At 41.3% G+C, this 13,065-nt stretch overlaps 1 protein-coding gene across 1 annotated transcript; it reads left to right on the plus strand.

Moving 5' to 3' along the window:
• Positions 1 to 3,776: 3,776 nt before the first annotated feature.
• Positions 3,777 to 12,167, plus strand: MAP1LC3C (microtubule associated protein 1 light chain 3 gamma). The gene is made up of 4 exons (XM_060755086.2): positions 3,777 to 3,858; positions 4,234 to 4,289; positions 5,588 to 5,694; positions 11,625 to 12,167. Exons 1-4 carry the CDS (start codon positions 3,801 to 3,803, stop codon positions 11,827 to 11,829), a joined length of 426 nt encoding a protein of 141 aa, XP_060611069.1. The 5' UTR covers positions 3,777 to 3,800; the 3' UTR covers positions 11,830 to 12,167.
• The last annotated feature ends 898 nt before the right edge of the window (positions 12,168 to 13,065 follow it).

Raw genomic sequence — 13,065 nt, forward strand, 5'->3', positions numbered from 1 at the left:
CTGTCACAAGCACATTGGCTGAAGATACAGGAGAGAGCCTTTTTGGTGATTATTCCAAGATGGTGACCGAGAAGCAAACTCATCCCCTTTCCTCTATTTTTATCAGCAGGCAAAGAACTTTTCATTTGGACAGGCCATTGACTATTAACTGATTGTGGCAGAAGGAGCTTTTAATGGGGTAAGATGTATTATACCTTAACTGTGTTTGAAACTGTTTTATATGTATGCTTTTCAAATGCAAAACCAACTTTTGTATTGTTAGGTTTTTCACAATTTTTTCTTGTTCTATATTGTGACGCACTTTGGATTCTGTGCCAGGAGAAAGGAGAGATATTTATAAAATCAGCATGGAAGATAAATAATTGTTTTTAAAAAGCTCATTGACATAACATGGTATTTGCCTTTGAGTAGAAGAAAGAACTTATGGACAGTCTTGGAAAGTGGTTCAACTGCCAAGAAGGCACCAAGATCTTTCTGTTTTGTGTACAGATTAGGCCTCAATTCCGTATGGTCCAGCATAGCATAATAGTCCCATACAGCTGGATATTCCCTGACTACTGAAATTATCATAGGCTGAATCTACACTAACAAATTATTTTGGATTGATTTGGTGTAGGATGATCTCAGGGATGGTTCACACAGGGACTTCCCCAGCTGCCACGGATATGGGATGAAGTCCTCACTGCTCAGTAGTGCCAAAAAAATTCCTATCCATCCCACAGTATTTGATGTCATTCTAAACACCTTTGCAGAAGCATACGAGAAGCTCGGCCTGTCATTAAATATCAAGAAAACCAACGTGCTCTTCCAGCAGTCACTGGCCAATCCCTCTCCAGTACCGGAAATACAGCTTAATGGTGTAACATTAGAAAATGTTGACCATATCTGCTACCTTGGCAGCCACCTCTCCACCAAAGACAACATTGACACTGAAATTCAACACCGTCTGAGCTCTGTGAGTGCAGCATTTTCCTGAATGAAGCAGAGAGTGTTTGAGGACCAAGACATCCATAGGGATACCAAGGTGCTTGTTTATAAAGCCATTGTCCTCACAACCCTACTATACGCCTGCGAGATGTGGACAGTCTACAGATGCCACATGCAACCCCTGGAACGATTCCATCAGCGCTCCCTCCAAAAAATCCTCCAGATCTCTTGGGAAGACTAGCGGACAAATGTCAGCATGATGGAAGAAGCAAAGACCACCAGCATTGAAGCAATGGTCCTCTGCCATCAACTCCACTGGACCGGCCATGTTGTCCGGATGCCTGACCACCGTCTTCAAAAGCAGTTGCTCTATTCCAAACTCAAGAATGGAAAACGGAATGTTGGAGGACAGAAAAAGAGTTTTAAAGATGGGCTCAAAGCCAGCGTTAAAAACTCTGGCATAGACACTGAGAACTGAGAAGCCCTGGCCTTTGACTGCTCCAGTTGGAGGTCAGTTGTGACCAGCAGTGCTGCAAAATTTGAAGGGGCAAGAATGGAGGGTGAAAGAGAGAAATGTGCCAAGAGGAAGACGCATCAAGCCAACCCCAACCGGGGCCACCTTTCACCTGGAAACCGATGTGGGAGAAGATGCAGATCAAGAATAGGGCTCCACAGTCACCTACGGACCCACCGCCAGGATACTAGACTTGGAGGACCATCATCCTCAGACTACGAGGGATCGCCTAAGTAAGTACTTGATGTTGAAGTGGTCTCCAGCCACAACACATGTCCTACCTGTCAGCAGTCACCTACAATGGCATTGGTTTGGACTGGGGGAAGAGGTGGGGGTAATTCCTTATTCTCCCCCTTCTTCCCCAGAGTGTCAAGGCCAATGTCACTGCAGGCGATGGCCAACAGGTAAGGGAGGTGCTGGTCAGAGAGGCAGGAGATAACCAGTCATTGACTGACCAAAAGGGTACATATTTGGCTGCCTTGTGTATGTATATCTAACAAACAAGATTCCAACTCAACGTTCTATGAGCATGGTAGAACAAAAAAAGGGGGGTGGATTCTTCAGAAGATCTCAATACAACTTCTGAAGAAGCCAAAGTGACTTATCTCCAAGCTCTTATTTGGGGAGATATCATATTGTGTTCAGTGGGGCATGATTAGATTACAGCATCAATGTTTATGTGTGTGGTTGCTTAAAGGGACTTCCAAAAGGCTTGTGTCTTGCAGAGAAATGGAGAAGGCAAACAATTGTGGGATGGAGAGATGCAATGATGAAAGTGGAATCTACGTGTGGTCCTTTCTTTTTCTCTACTGAGATGCTTTCCAATGCTTTGTTTCACTTATAAGTAGACATCAAAATAAAAACATGATCCTTGGGTTGCTGTGAGTTTTCCAGGCTGCATTGCCATGTTCCAGAAGCATTCCCTCCTGAAGTTTTGCCCACATCTATGGCAGGCATCCTCAGAGATAGCATGCCATAGATGTGGGTGAAATGTCAGGAGAGAATCCTTCTGGAACATGACCATATGCTGTAAAATTCACAGCAACCCAGTGATTCTGGCCATGAAAGCCTCTGACGACAACATGGTCCTTCCTTGTAATAAATTATTTCTGCTCAATGGGACTGATCCAGTCTATATTTTATGGAGCCAGACTTTAAATATAATTTTATGGAGCCAGACTTTAAATATAATTCATTTACTTCACTGTGAGTGATTTTTAATTAAACCCTGTTCCAATATAAGATGATAAAATGTTAAATATACTTGTTAAATACTCATACCAGGCAAAGGCAAAATGGCTTCTGCCTGACTATGGTGATTGACAGTAGTGTAGTGGTAAATGTGGAGGTTCACAGAATCAAGAAACCACAAGGGCCATCTAGTCTGATCCCATAACAGTTCTTTCAACCACATCCTCAAAAATACAGGTAGCTACATTTTTGTGTGTGTCAGGAGCGACTTGAGAGACTGCAAGTTGCTTCTAGTGTGAAACAATTAGTTGTCTGCAAGGATGTTGTCAGGGGATGCCCAGATGTTTTGATGTTTTTGTGGGAGGCTTCTCTCATGTCCACGCATGGGGAGCTGGAGCTGACAGAGGGAGCTCATTCGTGCTCTCCCCGGATTCAAACCTCCGACCTGTTGGTCTCCAGTCTTGCCGGCACAAGGGTTTAACCCATTGTGCCACTGGGGGCTTCTGATATACAGCTACATTGATTGACAGGGTCTTTTTAAAAGTTCAGCAAATTTTAAAATCTATTTTGGAGGTAGGTCTTTTGTAAAGACAATGGCTTTTGTCCACTCAAGATCAGGACATTCCATGACAATGGGTCACAACAGGAATAGCTCCAGTAACACCATGTTAACCTCTGAAAAATCCAGGGAAATATTGCTTACCTGAGAGGGGACAGGGAAGCCCAGGGAGAGTGGCAGAGATTCTTGTAGTCCCTGCTAATCCAAATGTCCCAGGACTTTGAAACTACCTGATATCTAAGAAAGAGGAACAGTCAGGTCTGCTCCCTGTTTGCTCCTTTCAGCGTCTGGGTCTGCCAGGCAGGAGAGTGCAAAGGGAGAAAGAATGTGTCAGCCAGGAGAGCAAAGGGAAGGCAAGCAGGACACAGAGAAGTCTTCCCAGGAGAGGTCTTCCTCAGTTGCCTTTCCTCTGACTTGAGCCAGCTGGACCCCTCCCTCTGGGGCTGGTGAGATGGGGAGCCAGGAGGGGAGGTGTTTGACATCATCAGCCAGGCCTTTATAAACAGGGCTCCTTTCCACCCCCTTTTCAAAACAGGTCACAGGCAGCTCTTGCTATTGCGGTAGAGTCTTCTTCCAGACAGCCTGCATTTGGAGGCAGGCGAGTGCACAATGCAGCCTCTACAGACCTACCAGGTTGTCAGACCCTTCAAACTAAGGAAGAGTTTTGGTAAGTTGGAGAACACTTCAAAAGAGCTGCTAATCACTAGGTCAATAGGGCTGCATGCTTTATCTGAAAAGTTGTCTTCCTTCAAAGCCATACCTGGGCTGACTTCTGAACGTAGGATGGTATATCTACCATGTAGAATGAATGCCGTTTGACTGATACCACTTTCACTGCCTTGGCTTAGGGCTGTGGGATCCCAGGAGTTGTAGTTTGATAAGGTCTTTGGCAAGTATTTCTGGCATGGCAAGCCTGGGCACAAGAGGTCAAAATCACTACCCTAAGGCAGTAGATCCTACCAAATTTGCTTCTATTCTGATCAGTCATGGCTAGGTTTGCATTCTTAGAAAGCAGTGTTGATCTTGGCTTTCTTCTGCACAGCAACCAGAGTTGAAGAAGTGGCCAGCATTCGAGGGAAGTTCCCAACAAAAATCCCTGTAAGTATTCATAGTTTTCCTCTGTTTCCTTTCTGTGCTGATTACTGATACATCAGAGGGCTTTTTCTGAAAGAGAGGAAAATGATGACTGATTTTTATATATTCAAGTGATTGAGAATATCTCTGGCCTTAGTGGAGTTTGCTGGCTGGAATTCCACGTATCTGGGTGCAACTCCAATTACAGTCGGCCCTCCATATCCACAGATTCAATTATTCAGGACTTCAAAATATTCCAATTTACTCCCCCCCCCCCCCCCAAAAAAAAAACAAACCTTGATTTTGTCATTTTATATAGGGGTGACAGGCCCCCGGTGGCACAGTGGATTATACCACTGTGCTGCTGAACTTGCTGACTGAAATGTTGGTGGTTCGAATCCAGGGAGTGGGGTGAGTTCCCATGGTTAGGCCCATCTTCTGCCAACCTACAAGTTCAAAAACATGCAAATGTGAGTAGGTCAATAGGTACCACTTCTGTGGGAAGATAATGACACTCCATGCAGTCATGCTGGCCACATGATCTTGGAGGTGTCTATGGACAATGCCAGCTTTCAGCTTAGAAATGGAGATGACCACCACCCCCCAGTGTTGGACACAGCTAGACTTAATGTCAGGGAAAACTTTGACCTTTACTATAGGGGTGACATTTTATTACACTATTGTACATAATAGGATTTGAGCATCCACAGATTTTGGCATCCATGGGGTGCCCTGGAACCAAATCCCTGTGGATATTGAGGGCCCTATGTATGTTCACTGTACATTCAAACCAAAGCTGGTTTGGGTCTCTATCAAGAGAAAAAAAGAAAGATGATGATGATGATGATGATGATGATAATAATAATACCTTACTTTTTCCTAATAATAATTAGGACAGCCCTCCTAAGCAAACTTCAGAATTTGGAAAAGTTACTTCATTGAAAAATAGTTCCCAGAATCCTCAGTCTGCTGGTCTATGATAAGGCTATGCTGGCTTGAAGATTCTAGATGTAGTCCAAAAAAGTATTTTTTTTTTCAAATCCTGTACTTATTACCCCACCAATGCAATCTTCAGGAGTAAGTTCCATTGAATTTTTTATAATTTGAAAAAAAATCCTTTTTGGACTCTATCTCCTAGAATCTCCAAGTCAGCACAGCCTTCTCATTGACCAGCTGACTGAGGGGTCTGGGAGCTATAACTCAAAGAAGTAACGTTCCCAAATTCTGAATGAGAGCTGTCCTAGGTTTTAAGCATTAATTTTATTGTGTAATTTGTTTTATAATCTTCCTCTAAAAATGTTTGCCTTCTTGTTATAAAACAGGTAATTGTTGAAAGATACCAAAGAGAAAAATACCTCCCACTATTGGACAAAACAAAGTTTCTTGTACCTCAAGAGTTGACCATGACGCAGTTTATAACCATCATTAGGTATGTAGCAACCCACTGATAGGCTGTTAATCTTGTTGGCTGTCCATGCATCTGGAGTCTATTTTTTGCTACAGGACTTCTGAAAGACTTTGGAGACTATGTGATAATACCAATGCTGTTAACTTGGCATCTTTTTGCAACTTTTGTTGCCCCAGACTCTGAGGAGTAACAGTTATTCTGATTTCAAGTTGGAAACTGCTGTATTGGAAACTGTTTCCAACAGTGCATCTAAACTTTTAAATTAATGCACTTTGACACAACTTTAACTGCAATAGTTCAGTGCTATGGAATCCTGTGACTTTTAGTTTAGTGACACACTAGCATTATTTGACAGAGGCTGTAGCCCGAGGGGGGGGGGGTAGGGTTTCAACCTCCTCCCCCCCCCCCCTGAAAAATTTCAGGGTAAAAAAATCCTGGTTTACTCATGAATTTTAACTGGTTAACCAAATCCCCCTGCTAAGTCTATGAGAAGCAAAATTAAACGAGTCCCTCCAGAACTGCAGGCACTATCACTAGCAAATTTTGACAATTTATTCACAGTCATTACTTGCAGCAATAGCTGATATAGTGGGAACAACCAAGTTGGCCCACCCATAACTGGTAGGCAAAGCCTAAGGCATGGGAAGGATTTTAAGCCCCACATGAAGGACACCAGAAAATGAATTTAATTAAGTCTATATAAAATATAGAATGAACCATACTATTTAAATTATTTTGTCTTATGGAAGAACTCTTCATAAGTCGCTAAAAAAAATTTCCACTCTCCCCCCACCCCCCAAAAATTTTATTTCTGGCCATGGCCATGGCCTTCTACACAGCCATATAACCCAGAATATCAAGGCAGAAAATCTCATAATTTCTGCTTTGAACTGGATCATCTGATTCTACACTTCCATATATTCCAGTTCAAAGCAGAAAATGTGGGATTTTATTCAGCTGTGTGGAAGGGAACCTTGTTTCTAGGGCATTGTGCCATGACAGCTAAAGTGATGTCAAATTGCAGTATTTTTACAGTACACAGTAGAGTCTCACTTATCCAAGCTTTGCTCATCCAACGTTCTGTATTATCCAACACAGTCTTCCTCTCTCCATGATCCACAGCTGTTTCTATACATTGCGATGTTTTGGTGCTAAATTCGTAAATACAGTAATTACTACATAACGTTACCATGTATTAAACTGCCTTTTCTGTCAATTTGATATTTTGGTGCTTAATTTGGAAAATTAATAGGCATTTAATAGGCTTTTCCTTGATCCCTCCTTATTGATCAACATCTTTGCTTATCCAACGTTGTGCTGGCCCATTTGTGTTGAATAAGCTAGACTCTACTATAGTTGCATCTTAAGTTTCCCCAGTTTTCAGAGAACAGTTTGCTATGTATTTTGGTTTTAATCCAAGCCTTACTGTTCAAAGTAAGTAAACAGAGGCTGGATGGCCATATGTCAGGGGTGCTTTGATTGTGTTTTCCTGCATGACGGGGTTGGACTGAATGGTCCTTGTGCTCTTTTCCAACTAAGGTTCTATGATTCTATTCTCTAGCTAAGCTCCTGTGACCTATTAGTAGATGCCAGATTTCTCTGTAAACTTTTTATCCTGTGGATATAAGGATTGATACACTGCACAATTATAACTATTTTATACCACTTCAACTATCCTGTCTCTATTCTATGGTATATTGGGGTCTGTTCTTTGTTAAGAGAGAGCTTTCTGCCAGAGAATACAGATATTTCCCTGAACTATTGCTCTCTAGCAAAAAAAGTCTAAATATCTCCCAAAACTACAAATCCCAAGGTCCTGTAAAATGCAGCAATGACAGTTAAATGGAATAAAAGTTCTATAAATAGTATATTCTTAGAAGGTGCTAAAAATCCTCAATCCGGAATTATAATTTGGAAGTTACAGTTTCTTGAAAAGGGAAACACACACATGATGTTGCAGTGCTTTCTGATCCACATGTTATTAAGATCATATTGGATTTGGGTCACATGTCTAGCATGCCGGCAGGTTTCTGGTCACATCGTTGTAGGTTCAGCCTGTAGCAGAGAAAAGTAATACCAGAAGTGACCCTGAGCTGCAGCCTAACTACAAGGCTGGGATTAGTTTGTGTGCTGTGTTTCAGCAATCTGCCCTTGATCCTAAGTGGACTGACCCCTCCTGATTCAAGCACTGTTTGCCTTCCCTGCTCAGGACTTTTTTGGAAGGAGTGGAACATAAAATTGGCCTCTGGGATTTTTAAAATTATTATTATTGTGGCTAATATCTCCAAATGAGCGCTCCAATTCCATTTTTCCCTCTACACATTTGTACCTCAATAGTTAGGTGATTTTCCGCAACGTTGCTTTTTCCCTCTTTGCAGACAAAGCAACTTCACAGTACTGTTATTCTTCCACGTTGCATTTTCCTCCAAAGTCTGAATGTGTCTGTTTGCTACAACAGCCCCTACTTTGTTTTACTTGGATAAGAGGGAAGGCTGGAGTAACCTTATATTGCTCTACTCTCCCCACATATTTCCTATATCATTTTTGTCCTGTCTTGAAACAGTAAGGCTGTCGATTAAGTCTTTCTCTTATTACATAGATCAAGAGTGAGCAACTTGTAATCCTGCAAATTATGTGGGGCTGGAAGTCCCATTCTAAACCATGGAGGATCATGGGAAATATAGTTGAATAATAATGATGGTAACAACAACAACTTTATTCTTATATCCTGCCACCATCTCCCCAAAGGGACTTGCGTCTTACAGACAGCACAAAGTGCCTAAAAAAGAACATTAAAATGAAGCGCAATATAAAATATAATATAATAAAACACATACACATATAAAAAACATCAACTCAGACTCAATAAAACTAAAATATCAACTAGTGGCAGTAAACTGCTGTAAACATGCCTAAGCTATAAACAATGGAATAAGTGCAAGCTGCAACAATGGAGAGAGGGCATAGAATAAAGTGCAAGGATGTGCAACTACTGCACAGAACAACTAGAGACTAAGCATTCTCAAAAGTTTGTTTGAAAAGCCACATCCTCAAATCCCTACAAAAGGAGGACAGTGTGGTGGATTGTCTAATCTCCCTGAGGAGGGCATTCCAAAGTTGGGGGGCTACCACTGAGAAGGTCCTTTCCCTTGTCCCCACCACCTGTGCTTGTGACGGTGGCAGGACCGAGAGGAGAGCCTTTCCGGCAGATCTTAGAGCCCACACCAGTTCATGGGGGAGGGAGGGAATGCGGTCACGAAGACATCTAGAGGGGAACACATTGACCACATTTCTTCTAAACCTTTCTGCTAATGTAAACATAGGTGATCAAGGTTCAAATGCTTGCTGGGCCATGGAAACCCACTGCATGACCTTGCTCTCTTGCCCTCAGAGAAAGACAAGGGCAAACCCCCCTCTAAAGAAATTATGCTAAGAAAATCTTGTAATAGATTTGTCATATGCTGAAAATGACTTGAAGGCACACAACAACAACAACAAAACATAGGACATGAGGGGTGGTCTGTATTGGGTGTTGATACAATATTGTCAAAAAATAGGGCAGTTAATGTCCTGATCCCAATAGCTCCATGTTCAGTTATTTATTAAACTTCGTAGTCATTGTACACATCTAATGCAACTGCCTCAGTCTAATAAACTGTAGCTTGATAGAACAAGAGCTAAAATATCTCTCCCGCATCTCTTTCTCCTCCTGCATCATAGTTACAGACTTTTGTGGTTTGCGAAACAATAATTTCCTAGTACCATTGGATCTAGACAGGACAGTTTAAGACTAAAACCAGGATTGGAAACCTGCATCATTAACTGTTATGTAGTCCAGTTTTTCTGCATTCATAGGAAGCTACAGTTTAACAAAACCTGAAATGGTACAACACAGAAAGAAAGAAAGAGAGAAAGGAAGCAATGGATGCGTGCTCACAATACTCATTTTAATAATCTGTAATTTATTACATTTTTTGAATCGGGATACAATATAATGCCTAGGCTTCAGCACAGAAAATCGTTGTTTCTTGGAATGTACACTTGCATTAAGTATCTACTTATTTTGTGTATTTATGCCCTCAAGTTGCTACCAATTTATTGTGATGGCAAGAAGTTCCAATGATTTTCCTAAGCAGGGAGCACTCATTGCCTTTCTCTGAAACATAGCCTTCCTACAGTACTAGGTATTCCTTGGCTGTCTCCCATGCAAGTACCTGAACTCAATACCTCTTGGGTGTGCATTTAAAATAGTACATGGAAACAACCCTCACATATTGTCCTTGCAGGAATTGCTATCTTTAAAACTAACATATGAGATAAATGGAGCAATCCTACTGCATATTTACTTGTGTCTTAGTAAACCTTAAGTCTTCTAAGACGTAGAAGTGAGTCTGCTGAGTTCATGCAGTTGTGCTTTTCTGCATGGTGGGTAATGACTCAGCAGTGCCTTCAGTATGCATCACTTGAGTCACTGGATGGCAAAAACAACAAGCGTATTCACAAATGCACAACTAGTTGCACAGCACTCGCATTTGTCAGAAGGGTGGTGTACTCACTACTTCATTGCATGAGTATGGTTTTACACTACACAAGTACATTGATGCATTTTGGCTCAATGTTTTTGCAGAAGATCATGTTTTGCAAAAAAAAAGGCATTGTATTCTGTATACAATTACTGACTTTGCAAAAAAAAAAGACAAAAAAGACATCTTAAGATTGCAGTTACAGATTCATGAGCTAGAGTTGGATTTGTTACTGTTTCTTATTCAGCCACACTCCATATTCATGATCTTGCACGATTCCCAATTCCATGCCTTATGCAGTTTAACAACAGCTGCTTCAAATGATGACGAGCTGTTCTGCACAAGGCAGGGCATTTTCAGCCCCTCATACCATTGTCTGTGGAGTGACAGAAGTAGAACCTCTGTTGCAACTTCTCTTTGCATTGGAGATATTTGGCAGAATGGGGTTGGAAATATCATCTTGCTGAACTCCAGTTGGCAGTCAAACAGACTCCTGTCGTCCAATGTGGCTGTTAGATGTTAAGGTAGATTTAAGGAGTTGGATTTGGGAGATGAGATGTAGATGTAGTTGAGATGAGATGTAGTTGCCCATTCATAAATACATCTCCAGTGTAGGATCTTGGTGAATATGTGACAGCCCCCCCCCCCCCCCCCAAGTCACACAATGTAATACAGTTTCAGACTGTTGACATTTTTCTCATATGGAATTTCCATGTGACATCTTTTCTAATTAAAGGTGAAAACATTTACAAGTATTTCTTACACCTCCAGTTGTGAATGGATGCATTGGAATAGGAAAATAAAAAATCTTGCTTTTATATTTACTGAGAAGCATTCTGATCACTTAAGGATGCTTAATGCAAATTGTCTAATCATGTGTGAGCTTTGCTACTTAAAACTCAAGTGTTAATTTTGTTCAAATCCAAGAACAAAAATCAGTCCAATTTGAAATATTGTTGTCCCAAGATCAAGGGGTGGCAGGGCAGGCCCAAAATGTTTTGCTGCCTTCTGCTGGGAAGCAAGTGGTGCAAATATTCAAGCAGGCAGATAGATAGATAGATAGATAGATAGATAGATAGATAGATAGATAGACAGACAGACAGACAGACAGACAGACAGACAGACAGACAGAGGAAACATAGAATCTCATAGGAACCCCAAACCTGGCAGGAAAAATGCAGTAAAAGTTCAAAAAACTAACAATTTTCTATTCTTTAATGATACCAGATGTCTGGAGTGTCTGATTCACTCTGTCGAATGACAGGGCCAGTTCCAATAAGTGGCTTATGAAACATGAGTCTGGTAAACCTTTTTTGACCCAGGTTACAAATTGTGTCCATTGACCTAGACATCTTTTTTCCTTTCTGCATAACATGGAAGAATATGACGTATTTTGAAAATTGATTGTCTGTTTCCTTTGTTACCTAGGAGCCGAATGGCGCTGAGTAATACCCAAGCTTTCTACTTGCTAGTAAATAACAGGAGTTTAGCCAGCATGTCTCTAACTCTGGCTGAAGTATACCGAATTTATAAAGATGAAGATGGTTTTCTGTACATGACCTATGCTTCCCAGGAAATGTTTGGAGGCTTCTTAACTATTGGCAACTTTAAGGAATGTCTCCTAAAAACATAAATATTATTTTGGTGACAGCTGTGGCTAGACAGCTGGGCTGTGAATCATGCAACTGGCTTGAAGATGAAAAGTGGTCTGTCTAATGTGTGCTCTCCTGAAGGACTGATGGCCAAGGAGTTGGCAGGACCCAACTCAAGAACCAAGCAGTGGAAGAAACCATCTTAAACAAATGACATGAATGCATATTTTGTACCTGGCTGCTAATCTGCCAAAAGAAAGTAGCAGTGATATGCTTAAGTGTTCAGATGAATTTAAATTATGTATCTGCTTTTTAAAATATTGAAAATGGAGATGCGTGAGAAGCAAATAAAGGGGAAATAACCAGGGGAAACAACCTGGGCAGGTAGGAATTCTGTGAGTGTTAGACACTTTCACACTGCTTGTTAGTTAAACAGAGCTGTAGTTGGCTCTTTTATGAACCTGCTTTTGTTGAAGCCTTGTTCTGCCTTCCTCCAAGAGGAATCCCAACAGCGGGTGCAGGTTACACTCTAAGCTTTGCAACAAGGATTGGCCGCTGTGCCAGATGCAGGAGCCATTTGTCTGCCCTTGAAATCTTGGGGGCTATATAAACATGGAAGGAAGGTAGATGATCAGATACTGACTTCTACTTTTGAAAAATAGGTATTTTCTGATAATAAACAGCCCCCAGGGTGGGGTGGGAGGTGCTGTGCTGTAACTATCCTGGAGGAAAATTGAGATATAAATTCAATGCATAAATAAAAAATAACATATCAAGAAGGCGAGTTCTAACTTCTTGGGGTTTCTGAAAGAGACAATTGGCTTGCATAAGTTGGAGAATCAGGAAAAAAGAACACAGGGCTACACTTTGCTGTCCCTTGTTTAAGAGCAAGCAAACAAACAGAAACTGAACCCATTTATTTCCACATATGTGAACTTGCTTCTTTTCCCCAAACAGAGATATTTATATGGAAATGAATCTTATGAAGTGGGATAGTGCTACAGCATGTAATAGGCCTCTTTTAAATACAACCTTAAAGACAGGTCCCACTAAAATAAATCTAGAAAAAATCTGTTTGATGCTGAAATCAGCAGAAAGGCTGTTCAGGTGTGCAGCTACTTCAATGGGGCTGTGGTCAGAGTACAAATACATATCTGATGTCTTGCAAAGCTTAAACTAAGAGTAAGTAGAAGGTAGGTGGCAATAGCTAAGCTTTAGTGCTGAGGTTGCAGGCCTGGAAACTCTTATAGAAACTTTATCATGATTCAGTGTTCTTG

The sequence above is a fragment of the Anolis sagrei genome, chromosome 1 (genome assembly GCF_037176765.1).
Source record: "Anolis sagrei isolate rAnoSag1 chromosome 1, rAnoSag1.mat, whole genome shotgun sequence".
Classification (NCBI taxonomy): Eukaryota; Metazoa; Chordata; class Lepidosauria; order Squamata; family Dactyloidae; genus Anolis; species Anolis sagrei.

Excerpts from the sequence above, each read along its gene's own strand:
- MAP1LC3C (XM_060755086.2), top strand. The coding sequence starts at position 3,801 with ATGCAGCCTCTACAGACCTACCAGGTTGTCAGACCCTTCAAACTAAGG. Across the intron at positions 3,859-4,233 it reads CAAACTAAGGAAGAGTTTTG|CAACCAGAGTTGAAGAAGTG; the intron begins GTAAGTTGGAGA and ends TCTTCTGCACAG. Across the intron at positions 4,290-5,587 it reads AGTTCCCAACAAAAATCCCT|GTAATTGTTGAAAGATACCA; the intron begins GTAAGTATTCAT and ends GTTATAAAACAG.